The sequence below is a fragment of the Anolis sagrei genome, chromosome 5 (genome assembly GCF_037176765.1).
Source record: "Anolis sagrei isolate rAnoSag1 chromosome 5, rAnoSag1.mat, whole genome shotgun sequence".
NCBI classification, from domain to species: Eukaryota; Metazoa; Chordata; class Lepidosauria; order Squamata; family Dactyloidae; genus Anolis; species Anolis sagrei.
In genome coordinates this window covers 82454372-82469813 of record NC_090025.1, presented here as the reverse complement: position 1 = coordinate 82469813, position 15442 = coordinate 82454372, and the positions used below count along the sequence as shown (strand labels likewise).

The 15442-nt window shown below is 42.8% G+C and overlaps 1 protein-coding gene across 1 annotated transcript in view; it reads right to left on the bottom strand.

Moving 5' to 3' along the window:
- LAMB4 (laminin subunit beta 4) overlaps nucleotides 1-15442 on the bottom strand; it is a 104058-nt gene that overhangs the window by 45486 nt on the left and 43130 nt on the right. The window contains exons 15-21 of the mRNA XM_067468481.1: nucleotides 14383-14568; nucleotides 13467-13588; nucleotides 10508-10628; nucleotides 7527-7704; nucleotides 4793-4936; nucleotides 3352-3583; nucleotides 2907-3064 (exon numbers count right to left, since the gene is read on the bottom strand). Coding sequence (XP_067324582.1) covers nucleotides 2907-3064; nucleotides 3352-3583; nucleotides 4793-4936; nucleotides 7527-7704; nucleotides 10508-10628; nucleotides 13467-13588; nucleotides 14383-14568 — 1141 coding nt within the window. The remainder of the gene's footprint in view (nucleotides 1-2906; nucleotides 3065-3351; nucleotides 3584-4792; nucleotides 4937-7526; nucleotides 7705-10507; nucleotides 10629-13466; nucleotides 13589-14382; nucleotides 14569-15442) is intronic.

Below are 15442 nucleotides of genomic sequence, written 5' to 3'. Positions count from 1 at the left end.
AGGGACGGGAAGGGACGGGAAGGGACGGGAAGAGAGGAAGGGACGGGAAGAGAGGAAGGGACGGGAAGAGAGGAAGGGACGGGAAGAGAGGAAGGGACGGGAAGAGAGGAAGGGACGGGAAGAGAGGAAGGGAAGGGAAGAGGGGAAAGGAAGGGAAGAGGGGAAGGGAAGGGAGGAAGGGAAGGGAAGGGAGGAGAGGAAGGGAAGGGAGGAGAGGAAGGGAAGGGAGGAGAGGAAGGGAAGAGAGGAGAGGAAGGGAAGAGAGGAGAGGAAGGGAGGAGAGGAAGGGAAGGGAGGAGAGGAAGGGAAGGGAGGAGAGGAAGGGAAGGGAGGACGGGAAGGGAAGGGAAGAGAGGAAGGGAAGAGAGGAGAGAAAGGGAAGAGAGGAAGTGAAGGGAAGAGAGGAAGTGAAGGGAAGAGAGGAAGGGAAGGGAAGGGAGGAAGGGAAGGGAAGGGAGGAAGGGAAGGGAAGGGAGGAAGGGAAGGGAGGACGGGAAGGGAAGGGAGGACGGGAAGGGAAGAGAGGAAGGGAAGGGAAGAGAGGAAGGGAAGGGAAGAGAGGAAGGGAAGGGAAGAGAGGAAGGGAAGGGAAGAGAGGAAGGGAAGGGAAGGGAGGAAGGGAAGGGAAGAGAGGAAGGGAAGAGAGGAAGGGAAGGGAGGAAGGGAAGGGAAGGGAGGAAGGGAAGGGAAGAGGGGAAGGGAAGGGAGGAAGGGAAGGGAAGAGGGGAAGGGAAGGGAAGAGAGGAAGGGAAGGGAGGAAGGGAAGGGAGGACGGGAAGGGAAGGGAAGAGAGGAAGGGAAGAGAGGAAGGGAAGGGAGGAAGGGAAGGGAAGAGGGGAAGGGAAGGGAAGAGGGGAAGGGAAGGGAAGAGAGGAAGGGAAGGGAGGAAGGGAAGGGAGGACGGGAAGGGAAGGGAAGAGAGGAAGGGAAGAGAGGAAGGGAAGGGAGGAAGGGAAGGGAAGAGGGGAAGGGAAGGGAAGAGAGGAAGGGAAGGGAGGACGGGAAGGGAGGAAGGGAAGGATACAGAAAAAAGACAAGAAAGAGGGAGTGAAGGAAGGGGAGAAAGAAAGAAAGAAAGAAAGAAAGGAAGAAAGAAAGGAAGGAAGGAAGGATGGGAAGGGACGGGAAGAGAGGAAGGGACGGGAAGAGAGGAAGGGAAGGGAAGAGAGGAAGGGAAGGGAAGGGAGGAAGGGAAGGGAAGGGAGGACGGGAAGGGAGGAAGGGAAGGGAAGAGAGGAAGGGAAGGGAAGAGAGGAAGGGAAGGGAAGAGAGGAAGGGAAGGGAAGAGAGGAAGGGAAGGGAAGAGAGGAAGGGAAGGGAAGAGAGGAGAGGAAGGGAAGAGAGGAGAGGAAGGGAAGAGAGGAAGGGAAGGGAAGAGAGGAGAGGAAGGGAAGAGAGGAGAGGAAGGGAAGAGAGGAAGGGAAGAGAGGAAGGGAAGGGAGGAAGGGAAGAGGGGAAGGGAAGGGAAGAAAGGAAGGGAAGGGAGGACGGGAAGGGAAGGGAAGAGAGGAAGGGAAGGGAAGAGAAGAGAGGAAGGGAAGAGAGGAGAGGAAGGGAAGAGAGGAAGGGAAGGGAAGAGAGGAAGGGAAGGGAAGGGAGGAAGGGAAGGGAAGAGAGGAAGGGAAGGGAAGGGAGGAAGGGAAGGGAGGACGGGAAGGGAGGACGGGAAGGGAAGAGAGGAAGGGAAGGGAAGAGAAGAGAGGAGGGGAAGGGAAGAGAGGAGAGGAAGGGAAGAGAGGAGAGGAAGGGAAGAGATGAAGGGAAGGGAGGAAGGGAAGGGAGGAAGGGAAGGGAAGAGAGGAAGGGAAGGGAGGAAGGGAAGGGAAGGGAAGGGAAGAGAGGAAGGGAAGGGAAGAGAGGAAGGGAAGGGAGGACGGGAAGGGAAGGGAAGAGAGGAAGGGAAGGGAAGAGAGGAGAGGAAGGGAAGAGAGGAGAGGAAGGGAAGAGAGGAAGGAAGCATGGAAGCAAAGAGTGAAGGAAGGAAGGAATGAGGTAGAGAAGGAAGAAAGAGAAAAGGAGGGAAGGAAAGAAGAAAAGTGAGAAAGAAGGATGGAAGGAAAAAGCGAAGGAATAAAGGAAAAAGATAGAGAAGGAAGAAAGGAGAGAAAAGAAAAAGAAAAAGGGAAGGAAGGAAAGAAAGAGGTAGAGAAGGAAGGAGAGAAGGAAAGAAGAAAAGGGAAGGAAGGAATGAAGGAAAGAGGGAGTGAAGGAAGGAGGGAAAGAAGGAGAGAAAGAGGGAGGAAAGGTTGACCACAGCAACGCATGGCAGATACAACTAGTCTAGAAGTAGAACACAAAGGCAAGCATAGGGAACTCAAAATAAAAAAGCAAGCTTATCTTGGAGGGTGAGATTGGGTGGTTCCTTTTGGTTGGCTGAGGGCATGAATGACCAATTTGCTATATGTTTACTTAGTTTTATGGGATTGTAGCCTTCAGCCCATTTGGAAACTTAATGAATTTTCCAGTGCCTCCAAACTTGGAAACTTTAATGAGTCTATCTGTTCTGCTCTGACCCGATCCATTTTTCATTGAGCCTCAATGGGAGTGTCATTCAAAGCTCTCCTCTTTCCTATTTACTACTACCGACATCACTTCTCAACTCTTATTCCTGTGTTCTCTCTATGTCAGTTTACAAATCATGAACATGGAGCACCATTCCTCACTTTCCACAGGCATTACCATAAATTGAGAGACACTTTGCCACTTTTAGGTCTTGTTGATGACCAAGAAGACTTGCAGATTGCATCATATAAAGCAAACAAAAACTAAGTTGGTGAAATATGTGAACTACATCCACCCTTAAAAATACAGATGAATAGACAGCATAAGAATGGATCAAAATCTTCTCAAAATGTTGACAATAAACTACTAAATGGAAACTTGTAAAAATGTAGAAAGTCTCCTACCTGAGTAGCCATCAAAACAGTTACAGACTAGTTGCATGGTCCAAGGATCTTGGTAACAGGAGTGTGCAAAATGCCTCCCGCTGGAAGGAGTATCTGGGCACATGCACGGGCGGCAGGGCTCCCTTTTGAGGGGGTTTCCATAGTAACCATCAATACATCTGGCAAAAGTATAGGGGAAATAGCATGCCCGCTATTAATAAAGTTTTCCCCTACTTTCCTCCACTTCCCTTTCCTTCCCTTCCCTCCTGCCTGTGGGATAAGGTCATATATGTGCAAGAATAAATTCAGCAACAAGTCCATTGCAGGGAATGAAAGGTTTTGAGGCACTTCCTAGATCGCCAGTGAAGTTTTCACATAACTTTATCCTCAGCAAAATCCCCCCCCCCCTTTTTTTTTTTGCAATGTTCCACCCCAGTATATATCCTACGGAGGTCTCTACCCATACCTTTCACAGTTGTCTCCAGTTGTAAAATCTCTGCAATCCAAGCATGCTCCAGTTTGGGAGTCACAAAGTTCTCCAAAGCCATTGCAAGGACAGGGCCGGCAATGGGGAAATCCGAAGTATCCAGCCAAGCAACGGCTGCATTGTCGGCCATCTACTTCTGGTCTGCACAAACACTGCCCTGTAACCTGGTCACACAGAGCACTGACTGATCCTTGAGGATGACAATCACATACTTGGTGGGAAAAAACAGAGATGATAGTTTAGATGACATATTATTGAGTTACCCTCAGTAACTTTGTAGCTGTCTCTTGCTCTTTTGCTTGACTGTTCAAGCCTATGTACAGTCTCATTTGCCTTTAAATCCACAACATATCATTTCCCCAAGATGCAATTTTAGGCTTATTTCCATTTTACAAATAAAGAATTAGACTGAAATATTTGCAATCATCTAGTACAGTGCTTCTCAACCTTCCTAATGCCGTGACCTCTCCAAACAGTTCCTCATGTTGTGGTGACCCCCAACCATAACATTATTTCCATAACTGTCATTTTGCTTCTGTTATGAATCTTAATGTATATATCTAGTATGCAGGATGTGTTTTCATTCACTGGGCCAAATTTGGCACAAATAACAGATACTCCCAAATTTGAATACTGCTGGGGTTGAGGGAGAGGATTGATTTTGTCATTTGCGAGTTGTAGTTGCTGGGATTTATAGCTTGCCTACATTCAAAGAGCATTCTGAACTCCACCAATGATGGAATTGAACCAGACTTGGCACAGAGAACTCCCATGACCAACAGAAAATACTGGAAGGGTCTGGTGGACGTTGACCTTGAGTTGGGAGTTGTAGTTCACCTGCACCCAGAGAACTGTGGATACAAACAATGATGGATCTAGACTAAACTGGGCATGAATACTCAATATGCCCAAATGTGAACACTGGTGAAGTTTGGGGAAAATAAACTTTGACATTTGCGAGTTGTAGTTGCTGGGATGTATAGTTCACCTTCAATCAAAGAGCATTCTGAACTCCGCCAACGATGGAATTGAACCAAACTTGGCACACAGAATACCCATGTCCAACAGAAAATACTACTTACTTACTTAGGCAATCCCTCGTTGTCCGCGTAGGATAGTCTTCCAGGATTAGTGTATTTGCAAATACACTAATCCAGGAACAGAAAATACTCTGTTTTTGATTGCCTTTGGCAACCCCTCTGACATCCCCTCGCGACCCCCCTAGGCGTCCCGACCCCCAGGTTGAGAAACACTGATCTAGTACATTCTTGTCTGATAAGAAATTTCTGTTCAAAGAAAGAAAATGGTAGGAAATATGTATTCATCATAATCATCACCACTATTATTATCACCATCATAATCTCCTAAACCTATAAAGAAAAAGAGCACCAGCTTAAAATGAGAAATAATTATTACTTACAGAGACAACCTGAAGATCCAAAACTATGGCTTCCAGCAGAGCATTTATCACAACAGCGGCCTATGACATTCGGTTTGCATTGACATTGACCTCCAAGTTTCTCACAGTTAGTGTTCACTGAACCTTGTGGATGACACCTACAGGCTTTGAAATGAAATTTAAATTCTGTAATTTCATAGAACGGTAAAAATAGATGACCCCATCACATTCTATGTATATATTGATATCAACTGTTCTCATACTCCGACCTCCTTCAGGATACAAATGACCAAAATAGATTAAAATATCACTACTTAAACCTGAACATAATTTAAAACAGCAATATAATAGGTCAAGCAAGAAAGTCAACTTTGGATCCTTGGAATTTAAGAACTACAGTGTCACATGTGGAGGAAAAAATAGCCTTGATAATAAATTAAGTTTGAGAACAATTTTGATTTGCAGGTAACAGGAGCGGCCATGGCATGCCCCAGAGTTGGCAGCTAAACAAGTTGTCAGAATTTAACACACAACTTAAGACCTATCCCTTCCAGCAGGCCTACCCAGTCAACTCTGAATCCTGAGTTTTGAATTTACATTCTATTACCACTATATGTTGCTTTTGGTGTATGCTTTTATAATGATGTGTTTTTATTGATGTATTTATTGTCTGCATTGTATGTTTTTATATGTTTAGACTCCGTTGTACTCCACCTCGACCTGTTAGAAGGCTGGTAACAAAATTATTATTATTATTATTATTATTATTATTATTATTATTATTAGAGACACCACAAGATGAGTCCACAGCAGACACTCTGCTGGCTGTTCTATTGGATCACACGTTGGACACTTCCCAAGTGTCTAGGACTGTGTGATGTATCGGCGAATAATGCATGCAGATCCTAGTAAGGTGGCCTTTTGCAGCTGGCAGATGGTAATCTTGTCAGCGCCGATTGTGTTTAAGTGCAGGCCAAGGTCTTTAGGCACTGCACCCAGTGTGCCGATCACCACTGGGACCACCTTGACTGGTTTGTGCCAGAGTCTTTAATCTTTAAATCCTCATATTGTGTCATCTTTTCCGGTTGTTTCTCTTCAATCGTGCTGTCACCTGGGATTGCAACATCGACGATCCACACTCTGTTTTTTAACACAATCGTGAGGTCAGGAGTATTGTTTATGTGTTGTTTTATTGATAATGTTGTGCATTTTATTGTCTATGTTTTTTAATTGCTTGTATTGTTGTTATTATTGCTTGTATTGTTGTGTTTGGGCTTGACCTCATGTAAGCAGCACCGAGTCCCTTGGGGAGATGGTAGCGGGGTACAAATAAAGTGCTGTTGTTATTATTATTATCATCATCATCATCATCATTATTATTGTGCTCCAAAACTCTGTCAGACTGAATTCGGAAGTCCCAGAATAGTTTGATGTGTTCATTTTCTGTAACTTTTTCTGGTTTGTGAACCCACCAGTTCTTTGTCGTAGGCAGATGGTATTTGTGGCACAAGTTCCAATGAATTACCTGAGCAATGGTGTTGTGCCTCTGCTTATAGTCTGTCTGCGCAATCTTCTTGCAGCAGTTGAGGATGTGATCTATTGTTTCATCTGCTTCCTTGCAGAGTCTACATTTGGGATCTATCATCGAGTTTTCAATTCTTGCTTTAATGGCATTGGTTTTAATGGCTTGTTCTTGGGCTGCCAGAATGAGGCCCTCCGTCTCCTTTTTCAGATTTCCATTTGTGAGCCACAGCCATGTTTTTCTTTGTCAATTTGATTCTCAGTTTTTCCCAGGAACTGTCCATGGAGAGCCTTCTTTTGCCAGTTTTTTCTTCTGCTCTGGATTGTTTTTTTTACAGTATTTACTCCTTGTCTTTTGCATTTTAAGCAGTTTACTACTATTAAGTTATTATTATGATTATTTGTATATTATTATTATTACTATTAACAGTAATAATATTTTATAAATTCATTTTCTATTTATTTTTAAAGGCAGTAGACATTTTAAAAAACCTGGTCTCTCAAAAAAAAAAAACAACTAGTGGTTTAAACTGGAGGTTTTAAAAATCACATGAAAGCCTTCAAGCATAGAAAAGAAGTGTTTTCACATTGAATGTCAGGTAAAGGTCAAAGTTTTCCTCTCACATTAAGTCCAGTCATGTCCAACTCTAGGGGTTGGTGCTCATCTCCATTTCTAAGCTGAAGAGCCAACGTTGTCCATAGACACCTCCAAGGATATGTGGCCGGCATGACTGCATGGAGTGCTGTTACCTTCCAACCAGAACGGTACCTATTGATCTACTCACATTTGCATGTTTTCGAACTGCTAGGTTGGCAGAAGCTGGGGCTAACAGCGGGAGCTCACCCCGTTCCCCTGATTCAAACCTGCAACCTTTCAGTCAGTAAGTTTAGTAGCTCAGCAGTTTAACCCACTGCGCCACCGGGACTCTTATTGAATGTCAAGTGCACTGCAATAGGAATGGGGTTGAGATAAGGACACGTTATTTAGTTATGCTAATTCAACCTTAGACGCCACAATTATTACAGTGCAAAGAGTGAAGATGTCTACTATGTGGCCCAATATTATTGGAGAAACTTTAATTGTTAGAGCCTGCAAATGCAGATAAGCGTGGTTGAGTATTTGTATAGCCCCTCATTGATTATGAAGATATTATTTGCACTTCAGTGATGCTTTGGAAAGTAAAAACACCATACTATGGCAGTAGTAAGAAAAGCAAGTGGTTCTGATACTTACGAACTGCGCCATTGTGCATACGGGCAGACAGACTTGCTATTAGCTTGGCACATGCTTCTGGTAAGATATGTGGTCCAATTTCTGAAGCTATTTCAATGCAGTGGTAATGCTGATATTCTTTTAAATCATTTTTGTCACAAAGGTTTTCCACAGAATTGATTCTGGGAATAAGTCCAAGCTTCAGAATGACAAAAGGAAAGAGACGTTTTAGCCAACTGAACACAAAAGTACACCTTAGCTAAATACTACTGAGCAGCTGGACTGGATTAGTAATGTTAGTTTATACTAGAATTATTTATTGCCTGAGCACTTGTGTGGATGTGGGCCTGTTGTGAACATTACAGTCTGTTCTGAGCAGCTTTGTAAGCACTCCTGATTTATAAAGACCTTTAGCATCGCAAAATTAACAATTCCCTTGTAAGATATGAATCACATCAAACCTGATTTTTGTGGAACTATCCAAAAGGGTCTTTAAAGGGAAAGAGGAATTATTTGTCAAGTGAAGCTGTAAAATGGAAATGTTTAGTGTACTATTTTCCAACTCAGGGCCAGGTAAGGCTGTATTGCAAGTAAGATTCATATCTTCTATATAAATAAAAATGTAATGTTCGTTTGTGGGATTAACAGAACTCAAAAACCACTGGGCGAATTGCCACCAAATTTGGACACAAGACACCTATCAGGCCAACGAGTGACCTTCACTCATAAAAACACTGAAAAACACAGCAGAAGAGACTTAAAAAGCCAAAAAAATAAGACATACATTACAACGCATGTGCAAAACCACATATATACACAAACACACATATATACAAACATATATACACAAACACACATATATACAAACATATATACACACAAAACACATATACACAGACTGGGCCACAGCAACGTGTGGCAGGGGATGGCTAGTACTTTATATTATTACAGTCCAACTGCCTGAGCTCTGCGAGTGCAGCATTTTTCCAAATGAAGCAGAAAATGTTGGAGAACTGGAACATCCGTAGGGATACCAAGATGCTTGTTTATAAAGCTATTGTCCTCCCAACCCTGCTATACGCCTGTGAGACGTGGACAGTCTACAGACGTCACATGCAACTCCTGGAACGATTCCATCAGCGCTGCCTCTGAAAAATTCTGTAAATCTCTTGGGAAGACAAGCGGACAAATGTCAGCCTGCTGGAAGAAGGAAAGACCACTAGCATTGAAGTGATGGTCCTCCGCCATCAACTCCGCTGGACCAGCCACTTTGTCCAGATGCCCAACCACCGTCTCCCAAAGCAGTTGCTCTATTCTGAACTCAAGAATGGAAAACGAAATGTTGGTGGGCAGGAAAAGAGATTTAAACATGGCCTCAAAGCCAACCTTAAAAACTCTGGCATAGACACTGAGAACTGGGAAGCCCTGGCCTTTGAGCGCTCCAGTTGGAGGTCAGCCGTAACTAGCAGTGCTGTAGAATTTGAAGAGGCATGAATGGATGGCAAAAGAGAGAAACGTGCTAAGAGGAAGGCATGTCAAGCCAACCCTGACCGGGACCGCTTTCCACCACCGATGCCCTCACTATGGGAGAAGATGCAGATCAGGAATAGGGCTCCACAGTCACCTACGAACCCACTGCCAGAACACTACACTTGGAAGACCATCATTCTCTGACTATGAGAGATCGCCTAAGTAAATCTTACCTCATCCCACAGGGAGAAGCATAGCTGCTTGGCTTCCCCCCATGCTACTCTATGGAAGACTGGAAACCTCCTGTGTTCCTGGTGTTGCCTCTTACGACAGTTTAACCTCACTTCAGGCACGGAGCCCCACCAGAAGTAGATCTATGTTGTGCAATGGAATCCGGTGGGCTCCATGCCTGAAGTGAGGTCAAACTGTCCTAGAATGGGTAACTATGCCCATGTGATGAGGTCGTAGGAATAACCCAGTATGTCTGTAAGATGGGATGAGCATTTTCTCTGGGCATGAAGATACAAAACTGTAGTAGAGAGGCACCAAACACAGTCACTCCTCAGGATGCTGTCTATTTAAGGACTAATATTCAATGTTGATGTGACCTAAAGAATCCTTGACAATATCTGGAGCGCTGGGTCCACTGTATAAGGATCAAGAAGAGGACAGATAGTGTAGTGGTTAAGGATAATGGACTAAGACAAGGAAGACCTGCCCCCACCCCTTCCTCTGAGTCCACATTAACTGCCAAACCGCCATCCTATGGAATCCCATAGTACGTGGTTTTGTGAAGTATTTAGACTTCTCACCAGAAAGATCTAGTGTTTCACCAAATTACAAACCCAGGGGTCCATAGGATGTAGTTAAAGTAGGATCTTCCATAGCTCCAACCTCTAGGATCCTAGAGTTGTTTGTCTGGGAATTACAAACACTACAACCTCCAGGTTTCCATAGAATAGGATAATGATAGTGAAAGTAAAATTATAGGATTATAATTGTGCAATGTAAGAGGATTTCTGCCTTCGAATCTCTCTACAGTCATGGGTTTCACTGTGTGGGTCAGTCAATTGCTCTTAGCACATATAGTTGTGCTAAAGTTAAAGTAGACAAAGAGTCCCTGAAGCTGCTAGTTGGAAAGTTCATTTAAAAGGAAGTAAAAAATAAAAGTAGGAAAAATATTGAGTAGCTTTTTAAAAGTTACTCTGTGAATAAAGTGCAGTCCAGAAGTGATAATAGATAGATAACTAGCCCAACAGAATTGGACTCTGACACTTACAATTAACTCATCCATAAAAACAGGTTCCAACCAACAAGAACAACAGAATCTAAAGAAAAGGACATGTCAAGGACATGAAATAAACCCTATATTGCTTAAGATGCAGTTGTTAGCCACATCACAGGTGAATTAAAACTTGATTGTTTAATTTGTCTATTCATTTCACCACTTACATGTATTATAGAAAACAATCACTTGAAAAAATGAGATGATACAGAAAAAAAATAAGCTTCTTTAGTGTGGAAGCACTTACTGAATCGACGAGTATGGATGACCGAGTCTTTGAGTCTGAAGTAAAAGACTCTGAGAAGTAGACATCTACAAAATATTCTCTTCCTGGTTCCAAGCATACTGGAGTAGTGAGCAATGCAATTCTATTCAAGAGAAAAAATAACATCATGGATTGAATGATTCACTTCTTCTTTAGGTCAGGCCCGTAGCCGGGGGGGGGGGGGGCATGAGGGGCTTACCCCCCCCCCCCAAATTCTCGGGGTGGTCCGCAAGAAGGCCTTACTGGTACATTATTTAAACTGTTATGTTTATTCATATCATGATCTGATCACCATGCTCAATATATCCCATATGCATGGGGGTATTGGGGTAACGATACAAAAGGTTTGCTAGGGTAGATCCTCAGCCCCCCCTCCCCCAAAATCAAACTCAGCACCCCCCTCCTGGCTATTGGCCTGCCTAGGGTTAAACCTATTTGTCTATGTATAGTATGCACACATTTGAAATAGTTTCCGGACTTAGACAAATCGTCTGGTGGTTGGGGACAAGCCAGGTGTAAGCTACAGGAGGACAAAATGCGGGCATTGCTCCCACATAACAATTATTCCCTTCCAATGAAATTTTCCTTCAGTCCCCAAATTTCTAGTAACTTAAAACTTCAGGATTCCACCAAACTGGCAACTAGTGTCGATTTAATCAGCTACATTTACTAAAGTCACTTTAGACTGATTTATAGCATTTCTATATTCACATATTCTTAAAATAAAATACAACACATGGTCTACTCGCCCTTATGAATTATTATATTGAATGAGATCACTCTCCTCCCTGACAACAAGAGGAACTTCTGGCTCCTTGTATTGAACAAGGAATATTTTGGGTTGTTGTAGGTTTTTCCGGGCTATATGGCCATGTTCTGGAGGCAATTTTTCTCCTGACGTTTCACCTGCATCTATGGCAAGCATCCTCAGAGGTAGTGAGGTCTGAGGATGCTTGCCATAGATGCAGGCGAAACGTCAGGAGAAAAATTGCCTCCAGAACATGGCCATATAGCCCGGAAAAACCTACAACAACTCAGTGATTCCGGCCATGAAAGCCTTTGACAATACAAGGAATATTTTATCTTTTACCCAACTTTGCTCTTTCTGCTGCCTTTCTCCTACATTCCTTTCCCAGAAATTTTCCAAAATGCTCTGGAGAGACAGGAGAGTCTGTTCCTCTTCTCCCTTCTCAAGTTGTGTGAGCATATGTTGGTGCATGAAGTCACATGTGCATAAGCATGCATATGCATACACACACAGAGAGAGAGAGCACTGCAGATCCATTTTAAAATATGCAGAAGGGTGGTAAAGTGAATGAAAAGGAAAAGTTTTCTGGAGTTGAAAGCATCAGGGTGTTTTAAAACCCATTCTGCTGGTAGGAAAAAAGCCTCGGGAGAGGAAAAGGGAAAGCGCGAAATGTCCTGCAGTTACTAATGGGTCATTTGGATCTTGGACATAAAATTGATAAACACAAGACGGAAATCATAACCTCCTGATCTATTTGGCCATTTTGGGTGAACTGTCCAGTGGTCATTTAGAAATTCAGTTTAGCAACCCAAAGGAAAGGAGCAGGAATGCAAACATTGTAAATAGAGGAGGTCTAGGAATTCTAGGCATGACCAATTTTTAGTATCTCATGCTTTGCAACGCTAGAAATTAGGGGGCTAGAAAAAAAATCATGTGAGCTCCATCTAGTATAGAGACAGATCAGATCTGTGATGGCCAAATGCTACATGGGGCTGATCTGGATTAACATGGGCCAAAGCCACCTTAACATAGTCTTGCCCCACGTCACCCAAAGTTGGGAGAATAGGTCCTACCTGCAGAAACAATGTATGTCTATATACAACTCTTTACAATTCCTCAAGAGAAATGTCATAAAGTTATAATTCCTTCAACTCTTACATAGAACATTACTCGTACAGGTCCTACCTGCCCATTATCGTGTGCTAATAGGACCCATATTGTGGCCGGAGACCGTAACAACACAGAGGGTTGGGGGAATAGTTAGGGTGGCCACCCAGAGGCATTTAACTGCATTCAGTGCTGCTGGGTAGTGGGGATTCCCTCCTGCTTCTGTGGTAGCTGAGGGAGTCTTTGTGAGGACCATACCAAGGGCCAATCCAGCCTTTGGCATGCCAAATCAACCTCGGGTTATGAGTTAGAGTAGATCTGTCTTTTAATTGAAAGGGAGTAGTTCAGTCCTCATTCCTCTGTTGCCACCATAACTACATCTTGGGATTAGTAGGTAAATGAGTAGTGAGGGTTGCTTCTCACTACTCTTCTCCCTCCACAGGCATGTAGCCGGGGGTGGGGGGGGGGTGGGTGGGTGGGCTTGAGGGGCTTCAGCACCCCCCCCCCCCAAATTCTCTGGGTGGTCCGCGAGAAGGCCTTACTGGTACATTATTTAAACTAGGTTTTTTCAGGCTATAGGACCATGTTCTAGAGGCATTTCTCCTGATGTTTCGCCTGCATCTATGGCAAGCATCCTCAGAGGTAGTGAGGTCTGTGTGGAGCCCCCTTCCTCCACACAGACACACAGAGGAAGGGGGCTCCACACAGACCTCACTACCTCTGAGGATGCTTGCCATAGATGCAGGCGAAACGTCAGGAGAAATGCCTCCAGAACATGGCCCTATAGCCCGAAAAAACCTACAAGAACCTAGTGATTCCAGCCATGAAAGCCTTCGACATTATTTAAACTGTTAGGTTTATTCATATCATGATCTGATCACCATGCTCAATATATCCCATATGCATGGGGCTACTGGGACAATGATACAAAAGGTTTGCTAGGGTAGATCCTCAGCCCCCTCCCTTTGAATCAAAATCAGCACCCTCCGAATCAAAATCCTGGCTACGGGCCTGTCCCTCCAGATAGTTATTTCCTGCTATATATTCTAATAAGTGTTTTAAATATATATACATATATATCCAAACCTTGCTGTAGATGGGAGAGCCAGTGAGTGTGGCTCTTGCAAGGTTGCCTCGTTCCTGCAGTGTTCACTTCCTACAAGAGCAGAAGACTTTACGGCAATGCTCGCTATCCAATCGTCTAGAGACTGTATGTTTGGGAAGAAGAAATACATTGGTTTTCATACCTGATATTTTCTGGATTTCTTACAGACTTATAAACCAGAACATCTTGCATTCTGTGACCAGGGAAGAAGGCAACTCAGCATGGGAAGGATGAAAGGTCTTGCTATACCATAAAACAAGCCAGTGTCAAATATTTGGAAATGCTCCCCCCACCCCTTGTCTACAACTCCCAAAATTTCTCATGTATCTTTGCCAATTATGGGAATTGTAAAGTAGTATTTTTTTTCCAGCTCTACCAGGCACTAATAAATTCCACATGCAAATCTAGCTTTATACACACAGACCTGCTTTACTCATACAAGTGCAAAACATTTCAGTAGCATGTCAAGCTTAGGCTAAAAAGTGTCCTCAATATCAAGAAATGGGAAACATGTTCCAAGTTGTGATCTTTTTGTGGAAAAAAATTGTTTGCACAAAAATAATATTTTCTACTTAAAAGTCCTTCAAAATATTTTTTCTGAACAAAAACGTTTTTGTACATTTTGTGCATGACGCCACCAATATTTTTCTGTAAATAATTTTTTGAATCCCCAAGTGCAGAATAATTTAAAATTGCATCATTAAATAGGGGGAATGCCACACAAACAAATTCATATATTTTTGAAATATATGAATGAAATAAGACAGCTATTCTAACAATTGAATGTATGTCAGATTTAGTTCGTAGTATTTTGTTTACTCGATTTTAATGAACCTCACACATTGGTTTACTTCAAGTTGAATCTGTCCTAGGAATAGTAAGAAATATATTCATTACCTCAGGTTCATAGCGAATGATGACATTAAAATCCATCAGGAAAGGGATGTTGTTGATCATAAATCTTAACCCTGCTCCACTTTGAACACGTACAAAACCTGGACCTGACCATGTGATTGGTTTTCCAGGAATTGACTCTCTAATGACAATATCAAGTGCAGAATTCCTGTTCAACACCATTGCACTCTGAAACAAGACATTTGTTTGTTAAAATACTAGATTAATTCAGAAAACAAAATAAATTCCAATGTGTTGGTACCATAACCACTTTATCTTGTTCAGAGCAGCCTCAGACCAGCCTCTCCAAGGCCAGTAACGTTCCAGATGTTTGGACTACAACTCCTGGCCATCTATCAGAGATGCTTTGATTCTGTGTTCCTAAATGGGAAGGGGATTCGACTGGATGGCCTATGTGGTTCTTCCAACGCTATGATTCCTATCTATGATAGTGATCACAACAATTGCAAGCCTTTTAATGAGATCCAATTGACTAGGGCTCTTATATTCTCTTATTTATTCTCCTTCTCTTCTATGAGAGATGAATCTTGACTTCTTGCCCATTGCCATCATTCTTTTTGAAAATGGATTTAAAAAAAATAATAACATTAACATCATCATTATTATTATAAGTGGCCCGAGATTGATAACTATCTGAGGAATTAGGCCTCCATGTCCTTGCTCATTCTCTACCACGTATCCACCCATGTAGGCATTTTATATGGTAAGGAAGAAGTGACTTTGGCCCCCTTCTACACTGCCACATAATGCAGTTTAACTGCGTTGAACTGCATTTAGCAGCAGGCTAAAAACTTTTTATTCAAGCAGGCTTTTAAAGATGGAAGTTTTTAAGATCATGGATTTAATCTGAATTGTTTTGAATACTAATGATGTTTAATACTGTTTAAATATTTGTATATTGTAATGCTTTTATTGTTAACTGCTTTGAGTCTGTTTATGGAGAGAAAAAGTGGGGTGTAAATAAAATAATAATAATAATAATAATAATAATAATTTACACTAACCATATAATCCATGGTGAATGAGGATGGTATATGAGTTT